The sequence below is a fragment of the Oncorhynchus mykiss genome, chromosome 18 (genome assembly GCF_057628025.1).
Source record: "Oncorhynchus mykiss isolate SJ-2025 chromosome 18, ASM5762802v1, whole genome shotgun sequence".
NCBI classification, from domain to species: Eukaryota; Metazoa; Chordata; class Actinopteri; order Salmoniformes; family Salmonidae; genus Oncorhynchus; species Oncorhynchus mykiss.
The window spans coordinates 58923239-58937554 of record NC_143039.1 but is presented as its reverse complement, the minus strand read 5'-3'; the positions used below and the strand labels follow the sequence as shown (position 1 = coordinate 58937554).

At 42.3% G+C, this 14316-nt stretch overlaps 1 protein-coding gene across 1 annotated transcript in view; it reads left to right on the top strand.

Moving 5' to 3' along the window:
* LOC110496461 (lysophosphatidylcholine acyltransferase 1) overlaps nucleotides 1-14316 on the top strand; it is a 36542-nt gene that overhangs the window by 20234 nt on the left and 1992 nt on the right. The window contains exons 6-13 of the mRNA XM_021572388.3: nucleotides 5945-6003; nucleotides 6913-6947; nucleotides 7257-7311; nucleotides 7459-7541; nucleotides 7866-7991; nucleotides 13594-13747; nucleotides 13881-13979; nucleotides 14150-14291. Of these exons, the coding sequence (XP_021428063.1) occupies nucleotides 5945-6003; nucleotides 6913-6947; nucleotides 7257-7311; nucleotides 7459-7541; nucleotides 7866-7991; nucleotides 13594-13747; nucleotides 13881-13979; nucleotides 14150-14291 (753 nt within the window). The remainder of the gene's footprint in view (nucleotides 1-5944; nucleotides 6004-6912; nucleotides 6948-7256; nucleotides 7312-7458; nucleotides 7542-7865; nucleotides 7992-13593; nucleotides 13748-13880; nucleotides 13980-14149; nucleotides 14292-14316) is intronic.

Here is a 14316-nt window from a genome sequence, read left to right as displayed (position 1 = left end):
GTCTTTCGCTGTCTGTGTCTTTCGCTCGTGCTCTCTGTCTGTGTCTTTCGCTCGCGCTCTCTGTCTGTGTCTGTCTCTTTGTCTCTCCCTCTCTTTGTCTCTGGATAGTGTGTGGTTGTGTGTCTACTGTGTGGGTCTGTTCTGTTTGTGTGTGCGTTCCCACTGTAGTGACCCCTCTTCATTGTGACTGTCCCCATAGAGTAATCCCTTCTGTTTCAACCCAGTGTCAACCTCCTGTCCCCATAAGCCATGCTTGTCTAACTCTGTCTCACCCTGTCTGGGTTTAAACTACATTCTGGGATTTAAAAAAGCATAAAATGGTGTCCCCACCATTTGTTAGGGTATCCAGCTGGGGGATAGGGCTAGGGAAATGTAACCACTCCAATTCATAGACTAAAGTATATTTTGAAGCTAGTCATTGTTTGATTAAATTCTTGTTTGTAAACAATGGAATAACATTCTTATATTTTGGCTTATGAAACGGGTGAATAGTTAGATATATTTAAATATCAAGAATTTAATTGACCACATTTCCCCAAATCCCAGCTTTAAATCCCTGTTTATCCAACCCTGTTCCCGTCTTTCAAATCTCTCTACAAAAATGCAGTTAAAAAGTAAGAACATTTGCAAATGGATAAAATAAAATAGTAACACAATAAAATGACAATAACGAAGCTATATACAAGGAGTACCGGTACCAAGTACTATGTACATGTGGGTATGGGGTGAGAAGCAGAAAATATTTTTAAATAACACTTCTACTTGGGAATAGAAGCTGTTCAGAAGCCTTTTGGTCCCAGATTTGGAGCTCTGGTACTGTTTACTCTGCGGGAGCGGAGAACAGACTGTGACTTGGGTGGCTGGAGTCTGACCATTTTTAGGGCCTTCCTCTGACACCGCCTGGTGTAGGGGTCCTGGATGGCTGGGAGCTCGACCCCAGTGGTGTACTGGGTCGTACGCACTAGTGGCTTGCGGTCAGAAGCCAAGCAGTTGCCAAACAAGGCTGTGACGCAGCCAGTCAAGATGCTTTCAATGGTGCAGTTGTAGAACTTTTTTTTAGGATCTGCGGCCCATGCCAAATCTTTCCCGTCTCCTGACGGGGAAGAGGCGTTGTCGTGCCCTCTTCACGACTGTGTTAGGGATGTGGACACCAAGGAACTTGAAGCTCTCAACCATCTCAAATCAAATCAAATCAAATTTTATTTGTCACATACACATGGTTAGCAGATATCAATGCGAGTGTAGCGAAATGCTTGTGCTTCTAGTTCCGACAATGCAGTAATAACCAACAAGTAATCTAACTAACAATTCCAAAACTACTGTCTTGTACACAGTGTGAGGGGATAAAGAATATGTACATAAGGATATATGAATGAGTGATGGTACAGAGCAGCATAGGCAAGATACAGTAGATGGCATCGAGTACAGTATATACATATGAGATGAGTATGTAAACAAAGTGGCATAGTTAAAGTGGCTAGTGATACATGTATTACATAAGGATACAGTCGATGATATAGAGTACAGTATATACGTATGCATATGAGATGAATAATGTAGGGTAAGTAACATTATATAAGGTAGCATTGTTTAAAGTGGCTAGTGATATATTTACATAATTTCCCATCAATTCCCATTATTAAAGTGGCTGGAGTTGAGTCAGTGTCAGTGTGTTGGCAGCAGCCACTCAATGTTAGTGGTGGCTGTTTAACAGTCTGATGGCCTTGAGATAGAAGCTGTTTTTCAGTCTCTCGGTCCCAGCTTTGATGCACCTGTACTGACCTCGCCTTCTGGATGATAGCGGGGTGAACAGGCAGTGGCTCGGGTGGTTGATGTCCTTGATGATCTTTATGGCCTTCCTGTGACACCGGGTGGTGTAGGTGTCCTGGAGGGCAGGTAGTTTGCCCCCGGTGATGCGTTGTGCAGACCTCACTACCCTCTGGAGAGCCTTACGGTTGAGGGCGGAGCAGTTGCCGTACCAGGCGGTGATACAGCCCGCCAGGATGCTCTCGATTGTGCATCTGTAGAAGTTTGGGAGTGCTTTTGGTGACAAGCCGAATTTCTTCAGCCTCCTGAGGTTGAAGAGGCGCTGCTGCGCCTTCTTCACAATGCTGTCTGTGTGAGTGGACCAATTCAGTTTGTCTGTGATGTGTATGCCGAGGAACTTAAAACTTGCTACCCTCTCCACTACTGTTCCATCGATGTGGATAGGGGGGTGTTCCCTCTGCTGTTTCCTGAAGTCCACAATCATCTCCTTAGTTTTGTTGACGTTGAGTGTGAGGTTATTTTCCTGACACCACACTCCGAGGGCCCTCACCTCCTCCCTGTAGGCCGTCTCGTCGTTGTTGGTAATCAAGCCTACCACTGTTGTGTCGTCCGCAAACTTGATGATTGAGTTGGAAGCGTGCGTGGCCACGCAGTCGTGGGTGAACAGGGAGTACAGGAGAGGGCTCAGAACGCACCCTTGTGGGGCCCCAGTGTTGAGGATCAGCGGGGAGGAGATGTTGTTGCCTACCCTCACCACCTGGGGGCGGCCCGTCAGGCCTGTCGACGTGAATGGTGGCGTGATTGGCCCTCCGTTTCCTGTAGTCCATGATCAGCTCCTTTGTCTTGCTGACGATGAGGGAGAGGTAGTTGTCCTGACACCACACTGCCAGGTCTCTGAATTCCTCCCTGTAGGCTGTCTCGCCGTCGGTGATCAGGCCTACCACCGTTGTGTCGTCAGTGAACTTAATGATGGTGCTGGAGTCTTGTGCCGCTACATAGTCGTGAGTGAACAGGAAGTACAGGAGGGGGCTAAGCACGCACCCCTGAGGGGCCCCGTGTTGAAGGTCAGCGTGGAAGATGTGTTGTTGCCTACACTCACCATCTGGGGGTGGATCGTCAACATCCAGTATCCAATTGCAGAGGGAGGTGTTTATCCCCAGGGTCCGTAGCTTAGTGATGCATTTAGAGGGCACTATGGTGTTGAACGCTGAGCTGCAGTCAATGAACAGTATTCTCACTTAAGTGTTCCTTTTGTCCAGGTGGGAAAGGGCAGTGTGGAGTGCAATAGCGATTGCGTCATCTATGGATCTGTTGAGGCGGTATGTGAATTGTCTGTGTAGTTTTGTCCCTCTTAGTTGTTGGTGTCTCTGACCAATGCGTATTTTCTTGTTTAGTCCTCTGACTGGCTCTCTTCTTCCCTCTCATCTCTTCCTCTCCACTGTACTAAAATGGTTCTCTAACAAGTCATTCTCACACAGACCTTCATATGTCTCCTTCATATCTCTCTCTCTCACTCTAATTAATGTATTTATACAATTGAAGTCGGAAGTTTATATGCACCTTAGCCAAATACATTTCAACCCAGTTATTCACAATTCCTGACATTTAATCTTAGTAAATATTCCCTGTCTTAGGTCAGTTAGGATCACCACTTTTATTTTAAGAATGTGAAATGTCAGAATAATAGCAGAGAATATTATTTATTTCAGCTTTCATTTCTTTCATTACATTCCCAGTGGGTCAGAAGTTTACATACAATCAATTAGTATTTGGTAGTATTGCCTTTTAAATGGTTTAACTTGTGTCAAACATTTCGGGTAGCCTTCTACAAGCTTCCCACAATAAGTTGGGTGAATTTTGGCCCATTCCTCCTGACAGAGCTGGTGTAACTGAGTCAGGTTTGTAGGCCTCCTTGCTCGCACACACTTTTTCAGTTCTGCCCACAAATTTTCTATAGGATTGAGATCAGGGCTTTGTGATGGCCACTCCAATACTTTGACTTTCTTGTCCTTAAGCCATTTTGCCACAACTTTGGAAGTATGCTTGGGGTCATTGTCCATTTGGAAGACTCATTTGCGACCAAGCTTTAACTTCCTGACTGATGTCTTGAGATGTTGCTTCAATATATCCACATAATTTTCCTACTTCATGATGCCATCTATTTTGTGAAGTGCACCAGTTCCTCCTGTAGCAAAGCACCCCCACAACATGATGCTGCCACCCCTGTGCTTCATGGTTGGGATGGTGTTCTTTGGCTTGCAAGCCTCCCCCTTTTCCTCCAAACATAACGATGGTCATTATGGCCAAACAGTTCTATTTTTATTTCATCAGACCAGAGGACATTTCTCCAAAAAGTACGATCTTTGTCCCCATGTGCAGTTGCAAACCGTATTCTGACTTTTTTTATGGTGGTTTTGGAGCAGTGGCTTCTTCCTTGCTGAGCGGCCTTTCAGGTTATGTCGATATAGGACTCGTTTTCCTGTGGATATAGATACTTTTGTACCTGTTTCCTCCAGAATCTTCACAAGGTCCTTTGTTGTTCTGGGATTGAGTTGCACTTTTCGCAGCAAAGTACGTTCATCTCTAGGAGACAGAACGCATCTCCTTCCTGAGCGGTATGACGGCTGCATGGTCACATGGTGTTTATACTTGCAAACTATTGTTTGTTCAGATGAACGTGGTACGTTCACGCATTTGGAAATTGCTGCCAAGGATGAACCAGACTTGTGAAGGTCTACAATGTTTTTTCCTGATGTCTTTTGATTTTTCCATGATGTCAAGCAAAGAGGCACTGAGTTTGAAGGTAGGTCTTGAAATACATCCACAGCTACACCTCCAATTGACTCAAATGATGTCAATTAGCCTGTCAGAAGCTTTTAAATCCATGACATCATTTTCTGGAATTTTCCAAGCTGTTTAAGGCGCAGTCAACTTAGTTTATATAAACTTCTGACCCACTGGAATTGTGATACAGTGAAATAATCTGTCTGTAAACAATAGTTGGAAAGATTACTTGTGTCATGCACAAAGTAGATGTCCTAACCGACTTGCCAAGCTATAGTTTGTCAACAAGAAATTTGTGGAGTGGTTGGAAAACTAGTTTTAATGACTCCAACCTAAGTGTATGTAAACCTCCGACTTCAACTGTGTCATCCAGAGTCTCTATTCCTACAGTATCCTAGTGGTAATTGTTCCATTGCAGCCAGAGGTCAGGGTAGTCTTCAGCAGTCTCATGACCAGGCTGTACTACTGTATTCATTATCACAGGCTGGTGATGTTGTGTGTCCCCGGGGTGAGGGTTGTCCGAACCTCAGTCATCGTACACACACAGAAAGACAGTCATCCACCCAGCATGAATTCGGCTTGGGCAGTATCCAGATTGTCATACCTTCATACTGACCTTGTATGAACACAAGGGGCACTATTTTCCAACCCCACTTAGCCTCTTTAATGCAAGGGTTAGCAATGCTATCAAGTACATGTAAAGTCCCATTGTGAATGCAAGCTAAATGCTAACTAGGGTATTGCAAACATTTTATACAGTCTCTGACAAACTATTTGCAGGACAGACATCCCAGCTCATAAGGTCATGCATGTAACTCAGAAATGCTACTCAGTTTGCTGCACGCATAAAACAAGTATTAGACAGCAAGGCTCTTGATCCAGGAAGGGATTATCTGATGTTACCAAGAGAAGCTTAATACTTATGCATGAAGCTAACCACTTAGCTAGATAACTAGCTAGCTCCTAAATTAGCAAACCAAATGCACAACTGAAAATAATTTAGTTAACTTAATAGTTAGGAGGTCTAGCTGGCAAACATTCACCCGGCGCGTGACTCACAAGTCTCTCGTTGTTGTTTGCTTGTAAGCTTCATTATCAAAATAATTATGTGACCAGTGAAAAGAAGAGTACGATCTGCTACATTCCCTAACGTATTACACAAGTTGACTGCAGGTATTTACTTAAAGTAGCAACAAATATTAAAATGTATTTAATTTTTTTCTTAAAAAATAATCATTTTCCGGTGTTGACGGTATTAAAAAAACATCCCGTGGCTATTTGCAAATACACCGTTTTAGGGTATACTGCCAAAGCCTAGTATGAATATGCTTCTTTAAAAAACTACAGACACATACTCACTCAGTAACTTTTCTCTCTCTTTCTCTCGCCTCAGGGGCCTTCATTCCAGCAGTTCCAGTTCAACCAGTAGTCCTGCGTTACCCCAACAAAATGGTGAACGCACAACTAAGCTCTGCTTTCTTTCTTTCTTTCCTCCCTCCTCTCCTCCAAACCATCCCTCTCTCCCTTACTGCTTTCCTTTACATACCTATCCTTCTCTCCCTCCCTCCGTTGACGGTTTCTCTCTTCTCACGGTGTGAGTCCGTCTGTGTCCGTGCAGAGTGGCTTCATGCTCGTCTGGAGTGATAGTTAATCTCTCTCTCTCGCTGTCTTTGTGCTCTCTCCCTCCCTCAGGTTTCATGTCCTTCTCTCCACTGCCCCTTCACACCCTCATTAATTATAAACCTGTGACTACCTGCTCTAACTTGAACTAGAAAGCCATGTGCAGTAGAGAGACTCCCCGGCTGCATCTCAATAGTCTAGTGGCTTCCTTTCCTCGTCTCCTTTCCTGCATCTCAATAGTCTACAGTGGCTTGCTCTCCTCATCTCCTCCTTTCCTTTTCCTGCAATAGCACAAAATAACTGAAAGTAAAAAAAAGCAAGTCTCAAGTAGACGATCCTCCATGTTGCTTTCAGCTGTCCAGTGTTTTCAGACCAGTGCAGACAAAGGAGAGTGGAGAGGAAGCCCCTGTGTAGGCCTCAGTCCTGCTGTGTGTAACCAATGAACACACTGGGATTTTGTGTCCGAGTGTTTCGAATGGATCCAATGCTTTTAAATGGGAGTTATCGGTTGTTGGATGAATGACAACGGAGATGATTGTCTGACACAAAAATCACGAATGGTCCATCTTTTGACGAATGCAACTCGTCCGAAAATAGGTGACTTGAGTTGACCTTTTGAAAAAACGGACAATCATGTACGATTTGATCCCGGTTCATGTATCTCAGTAAGCAGAGGAGATGCAGCGTCTGTAAACCCCAGTCCTGCGGTGTGTAACCCATTTCTTCTTCCTCTTCTGACAGGATACCATCACATGGACATGGCAAGGCCCTGGAGCGTGAGTATCTCTTCCTCGTTTTACATTTTTTATTTTGCTCTCTCTCTCTTTTCTCTCTCTCCTCTTTATTACTCTTCTCCCTCGATCGCCCTCTTTCTGTTTTTTGTGGAGAGGTCTGGCAATATGATTTAGATTAGAGGATGCTGTTGTGTATTCAGGCCTGTGGTTAATCTTCACAATATCCCCCTGCACAACTTCCCTCTCTTTCTGTTCTTTCATCTCACCCCCCCCCCCCCCACGTCAGTCTTTCCTTCTAACTCCTTTTCCCTTTCTGAATGAACTGATTACTCTCTCACTCTCTCTACTCAGGTTTGAGATACTGTGGCTGACACTGTGCCAGTTTCACAACCCCATAGAGATTGAGGTAAGGGTTATTTTTTGAGGTAAGGGGTTATTTGACGGCGGCGTATTAGACAGTGGGGCATCTTCCTGCTTACAGACATTGACAAAAGAATGTGAAGAAAAAGAAACGGAAGATGGACGGGTGATATGACTTTTTCTCTCCCTCCAGTACCTACCGCTCTACACTCCTTCAGAGGAAGAGAAGAACAACCCTGCTCTGTTCGCCAACAATGTCAGACACATCATGGCCAAGTTAGTACTGTGTCTGTGGCCTTATATCAAGCTTAGACAGATGTAAACTCAGTGTAAATCTGTGTTTCTTGTGCTTCTCGAAATGCCCGCCACATACAGTGAGGGGAAAAAAGTATTTGATCCCCTGCTGATTTTGTACGTTTGCCCACTGACAAAGAAATGATCAGTCTATCATTTTAATGGTAGGTTTATTTGAACAGTGAGAGACAGAATAACCACACAAAAAAATCCAGAAAAACACATGTCAAAAAATGTTATAAATTGTATACAGTATATCTGACATGTCAGGGGCGGGTCCTGACAGCCCTCTCTGTGCTCTGATAGGGCCCTGGAGCTGCCCATCACAGACCTGTCATTTGATGACTGCCAGCTGAGTCAAGCAAAGGGCCCGTTGCGTGTCCCTACCAACAGCAGCCTACTGCAGTTCAATAGACTCGCTCGAAGGCTCGGGTGAGTTGACTTTACCATTGGTCTTTCAGCATTATTACACGTCCTTAACAGTTTAAGAACACTGACTTGTTTTGCTGTTCATAACAAAAGATTGACGTTGAATAAAATAAGAGTATTTAAAAATTCTAGAAATGTTTATTCTAATCTCTTACAATCTATTTCCGTTTAAGTGTCTGAATGCGTAGGTAGGGTATGAGCGATCTCCTGTACCTCGTTGTCATACTGGAAAATAATACTGGGTTTACTGGGAAATACTAAGACTAATACTAGTGGTTTACTGGTCAAACTGGGCAATACCACTGGGCTTACTGATAATACTGAGAAATATTACTGAAATACTACTGGGCTTACTGATAATACTGAGAAATACTACTGGGCTTACTGATAATACTGGGAAATACTACTGGGCTTACTGATAATACTGGGAAATACTACTGGGCTTACTGATAATACTGGGAAATACTACTGGGCTTACTGATAATACTGAGAAATACTACTGGGCTTACTGATACTACTGGGAAATACTACTGGGCTTACTGATAATACTGAGAAATACTACTGGGCTTACTGATAATACTGAGAAATACTACTGGGCTTACTGATAATACTGAGAAATATTACTGGGCTTACTGATAATACTGAGAAATACTACTGGGCTTACTGATAATACTGGGCAATACCACTGGGCTTACTGATAATACTGAGAAATATTACTGAAATACTACTGGGCTTACTGATAATACTGAGAAATACTACTGGGCTTACTGATAATACTGAGAAATACTACTGGGCTTACTGATAATACTGAGAAATATTACTGAAATACTACTGGGCTTACTGATAATACTGAGAAATATTACTGAAATACTACTGGGCTTACTGATAATACTGAGAAATATTACTGAAATACTACTGGGCTTACTGATAATACTGAGAAATACTACTGGGCTTACTGATAATACTGAGAAATATTACTGAAATACTACTGGGCTTACTGATAATACTGAGAAATATTACTGAAATACTACTGGGCTTACTGATAATACTGAGAAATATTACTGAAATACTACTGGGCTTACTGATAATACTGAGAAATACTACTGGGCTTACTGATAATACTGGGAAATACTACTGGGCTTACTGATAATACTGGGAAATACTACTGGGCTTACTGATAATACTGGGAAATACTACTGGGCTTACTGATAATACTGAGAAATACTACTGGGCTTACTGATACTACTGGGAAATACTACTGGGCTTACTGATAATACTGAGAAATACTACTGGGCTTACTGATAATACTGAGAAATACTACTGGGCTTACTGATAATACTGAGAAATATTACTGGGCTTACTGATAATACTGAGAAATACTACTGGGCTTACTGATAATACTGAGAAATATTACTGAAATACTACTGGGCTTACTGATAATACTGAGAAATATTACTGAAATACTACTGGGCTTACTGATAATACTGAGAAATACTACTGGGCTTACTGATAATACTGAGAAATACTACTGGGCTTACTGATAATACTGAGAAATATTACTGAAATACTACTGGGCTTACTGATAATACTGAGAAATATTACTGAAATACTACTGGGCTTACTGATAATACTGAGAAATACTACTGGGCTTACTGATAATACTGAGAAATACTACTGGGCTTACTGATAATACTGAGAAATATTACTGAAATACTACTGGGCTTACTGATAATACTGAGAAATACTACTGGGCTTACTGATAATACTGGGAAATACTACTGGGCTTACTGATAATACTGAGAAATATTACTGAAATACTACTGGGCTTACTGATAATACTGAGAAATACTACTGGGCTTACTGACAATACTGAGAAATATTACTGAAATACTACTGGGCTTACTGATAATACTGAGAAATATTACTGAAACACTACTGGGCTTACTGATAGTACTGGGAAATAGCACTGGGCTTACTGATAATACTGAGAAATACTACTGGGCTTACTGATAATACTGAGAAATACTACTGGGCTTACTGATAATACTGGGAAATACTACTGGGCTTACTGATAATACTGAGAAATACTACTGGGCTTACTGATAATACTGGGAAATACTACTGGGCTTACTGATAATACTGAGAAATATTACTGAAATACTACTGGGCTTACTGATAATACTGAGAAATACTACTGGGCTTACTGATAATACTGAGAAATATTACTGAAATACTACTGGGCTTACTGATAATACTGAGAAATATTACTGAAATACTACTGGGCTTACTGATAATACTGAGAAATATTACTGAAATACTACTGGGCTTACTGATAGTACTGAGAAATACTACTGGGCTTACTGATAATACTGAGAAATATTACTGAAATACTACTGGGCTTACTGATAATACTGATAAATATTACTGGAGTACTACTGGGCTTACTGATAATACTGAGAAATATTACTGAAATACTACTGGGCTTACTGATAATACTGAGAAATATTACTGAAATACTACTGGGCTTACTGATAATACTGAGAAATATTTCTGAAATACTACTGGGCTTACTGATAATACTGAGAAATATTACTGAAATACTACTGGGCTTACTGATAGTACTGGGAAATAGCACTGGGCTTACTGATAATACTGAGAAATACTACTGAGCTTACTGATAATACTGGGAAGTACTATTGGGCTTACTGATAATACTGGAAAATAGCACTAAGGAAACAGGCAGCTCTGTGTCAAATGGATACAGTGCATTTGGAAAGTATTCGGACCCCTTGACTTTTTCCACATTTTGTTACATCCTTATTCTAAAATGGAATAAAAAAATCTACACACAATATCCCATAATGACAAAGTGAAAAACAGTTTTTAGAAATGTTTGCAAATGTATTACATAAGTATTCAAACCCTTTGCTATGAGACTTGAAATTGTGCTAATGTGCATCCTGTTTCCATTATCATCCTTGAGATGTTTCTACAACTTGATTGAAGTCCACCTGCGATAAATTAAATTGATTGGACATGATTTGGAAAGGCGCACACACCTGTCTATATAAGGTCCCACAGTTGACAGTGCATGTCTGAGCAAAAACCAAGCCATGAGGTCGAAGGAATTGTCCATAGAGCTCTGAGACAGGGTTGTGTCGAGGCACAGATCTGGGAAGGGTACTAAACAATGTCTACAGCATTGAAGGTCCCCAAGAACACATCAGTCTTAAATGGAAGAAGTTTGGAACCACCAAGACTCTTTCTAGAGCTAGCTGCCCAGCCAAACCTGAGCAATCAGGGGAGAAGGGCCTTGGTCATGGAGGTGACTAAGAACCCAATGGTCACTCTTGAAAGAGCTCTCAAGTTCCTCTGTGGAGATGGGAGAAACTTCCAGAAGGACAATCCTCTCTGCAATACTCCACCAATCAGGCCTTTATGGTAGAGTGGCCAAACGGAAGCCACTCCTCAGTAAAAGGTACATGACAGCCTGCTTGGAGTTTGCCAAAAGGCACCTAAAGACTCTGAGAAACAAGATTATCTGGTCTGATGAAACCAATATAGAACTATTTGGCCGGAATGCTCAGCGTCACGTCCGGAGGAAACCTGGCACCATCCCTACGGTGAAGCATGGTGGTGGCAGCCTCATGCTGTGGGGTTGTTTTTCAGCGGCAGGGACTGGGAGACTAGACAGGATCAAGGGAAAGATGAATGGAGCAAAGTACAGAGAGATCCTTGATGAAAACCTGCTCCAGAGCGCACAGGACCTCAGATTAGGGCGAAGGTTCATCTTCAAACAGGACAACGACCCTAAGCACACAGGGAAGACAAGGCAGGAGTGGCTTCAGGACAAGTCTCTGAATGTCCTTGAGTGGCCCAACCAGAGCCCGGACTTGGACCTGATCGAACATCTCTGGAGAGACCTGAAACAACTGTGTTTCAAACCTGAAAATAGCTGTGCAGCGACGCTCCCCATCCAACCTGACAGAGCTTGAGTGGATCTGCAGAGAAGACTGGGAGAAACTCCCCAAATACAGGTGTGCCAAGCTTGTAGCGTCATAACCAAGAAGACTAGAGGCTGTAATCGCTGCCAAAGGTTCTTAAACAAAGTATTGAGTAAAGGGTCTGAAAACTTTTGTAAATGTGATATTTCAGTTATGTATAAATTTGCAAAAATGTCTCGACCTGTTTTTGCTTTGTCATTATGCTGTATTGTGTGTAGATTGATGAGGGGGAAAAAATATTTAATACATTTTAGAATAAGGCTGTAACATAACAATGTGGAAAAAGTCAAGGGGTCTGAATACTTTTGGAATGCACTGTATGTTGAATACTTTAAGATACTAGATCATACAGTATTTCAAAGTATTTGAGATGTACTTGATTTAGTCATTAAACCAGTGGTTTTCAATCTATTTTTCAGCGGGACCCTTTTTTTAAAATGTTTCTGCCAAATATTTTACAACCTTAAAATCTGTCACTTTAGATTTTCACATCAACAAGTAACCTTCATTCAATTTTCGTCTCTCCTATCAAGACTAAGAGAAATGCATTCACTCAATACAATTTTATTTTTCTAATTGTCTTTCTCAATAACGTTTGTGTATTGTCCTATAAAATAATCTGTACTCTTGACGACCTGACTGCAGTTCAGTGTCGTAACTGACTTCAGTGGGCAAATGCTCACCTTCGATGGCCACTGGCACGCTGGAGAAGTGTGCTCATCGCGGTTGAATCCCGGTTCCAACTGTACCTGGCAGATGGCAGACAGCATGTATGGTGTCGCGTGGGCGAGCGGTTTGCTGATGTCAACGTTTTGAAAAGAGTGGCCCATGGTGGGGTTATGGTATGGGCAGGCATGAGCAACGAACACAATTGCATTTTTGTTTCAATGGCAATTTGAATGCACAGAGATACCATGATGAGAACCTGAGGCCAATTGTCATGCCAGTCATCTGCTGCTATCACCTCATGTTTGAGTGATAATTCACGGCCCCATGTTGCAAGCATCTGTACACAATTCCTGGAAGCTGAAAAAGTCCAAGTTCTTCCATGGCCTGCAAACTCACCAGACATGTCACCCATTGAGCATGTTTGGGATGCTCTGGATCTACGTTTACAACTGTGTGTTCCAGTTCCCCGCCAATATCCAGCAACTTCGCACAGCCATTGAAGAGGAGTGGGACAACATTCCTCAGGCCACAATCAACAGCCTGATCAACTCTATGTGAAGGAGATGTGTCGCGCTGCATGAGGCTAATGGTGGTCACACCAGATACTGACTGGTTTTCTGATCCATGCCTCTATCTGTATTCTCAGTCGTGAAATCCATAGATTAAGGCCTAATTATTTTATTTCAATTGACTGATTTCCTTAAATGAACTGTAACTCAGTAAAGTCTTTGCAATTGTTCCATGTTGTTTATATTTTTGTTCTGTGTGTGTGTGTGTGTAGATACTGTGTGTATATATAGTGTTATTTTGCGACCCCCACTGCAATTCCCCTGTTGTGACCTCAACTTTAAATACCACTTCATTAGCTTCTAGCCACACTCCTGGACAGTAGTGGGAAATGTAGTTCTTAACCAAATGTTCTCTATGTGCAGGTTGAGAACAGGGACTACAGATACAGTCTTACAGCAGCAGGCTAGCAGAGCCAGGAACATTTGGGGATACAGACTGGGATTGGAGGACTTTGCTCAGTACCTCGACCTACCTGTGACGGACATGCTCACAGAGTTACACAGCCTTTTTAACCAGGTAGGTATCTAATACACGCCACACACAACTCACATACCAGTAGTATCCCACACACACTACTTTTATTCATGCAATCAAAATGAGTAGAAATAAATATCTTTCTCTCTCTTCTGCGCCCTCTTTCTTTCTGAAGCATGGAGATGGCCAAATAGATGTCAGGGAGTATGTGATAGCCCTGTCTGTGGTGTGTCAACCCTCTAAAGCCATGGACACCCTCAGGCTCGCCTTTGGAGTGAGTGAAAGACAATGAAGCATTATAACAGTTCCTATGAAACACTATAAGAGCCCTATGACTGCTATTACTAGATACTATGATAGCCCCATGCCTGTTACTATAAAGCATTATAAAATAACTGTCTGCTCTAAAGCATTATAACTGTCCTATGTCCTGACCCCGGTCAGATGTACGAGGCGAAGGAGGACAGGGCGATCGTGGAAAAAGAGCTGGCGTCCATTTTGAGAACGGCGTTGGGAGTAGCAGAGGTCGACGTTACAGAGTTGTTCTCAGCAATCGACACACTTGACGCAGGGAAGATCACACATGGTAATATCACACACTAACACCCTTG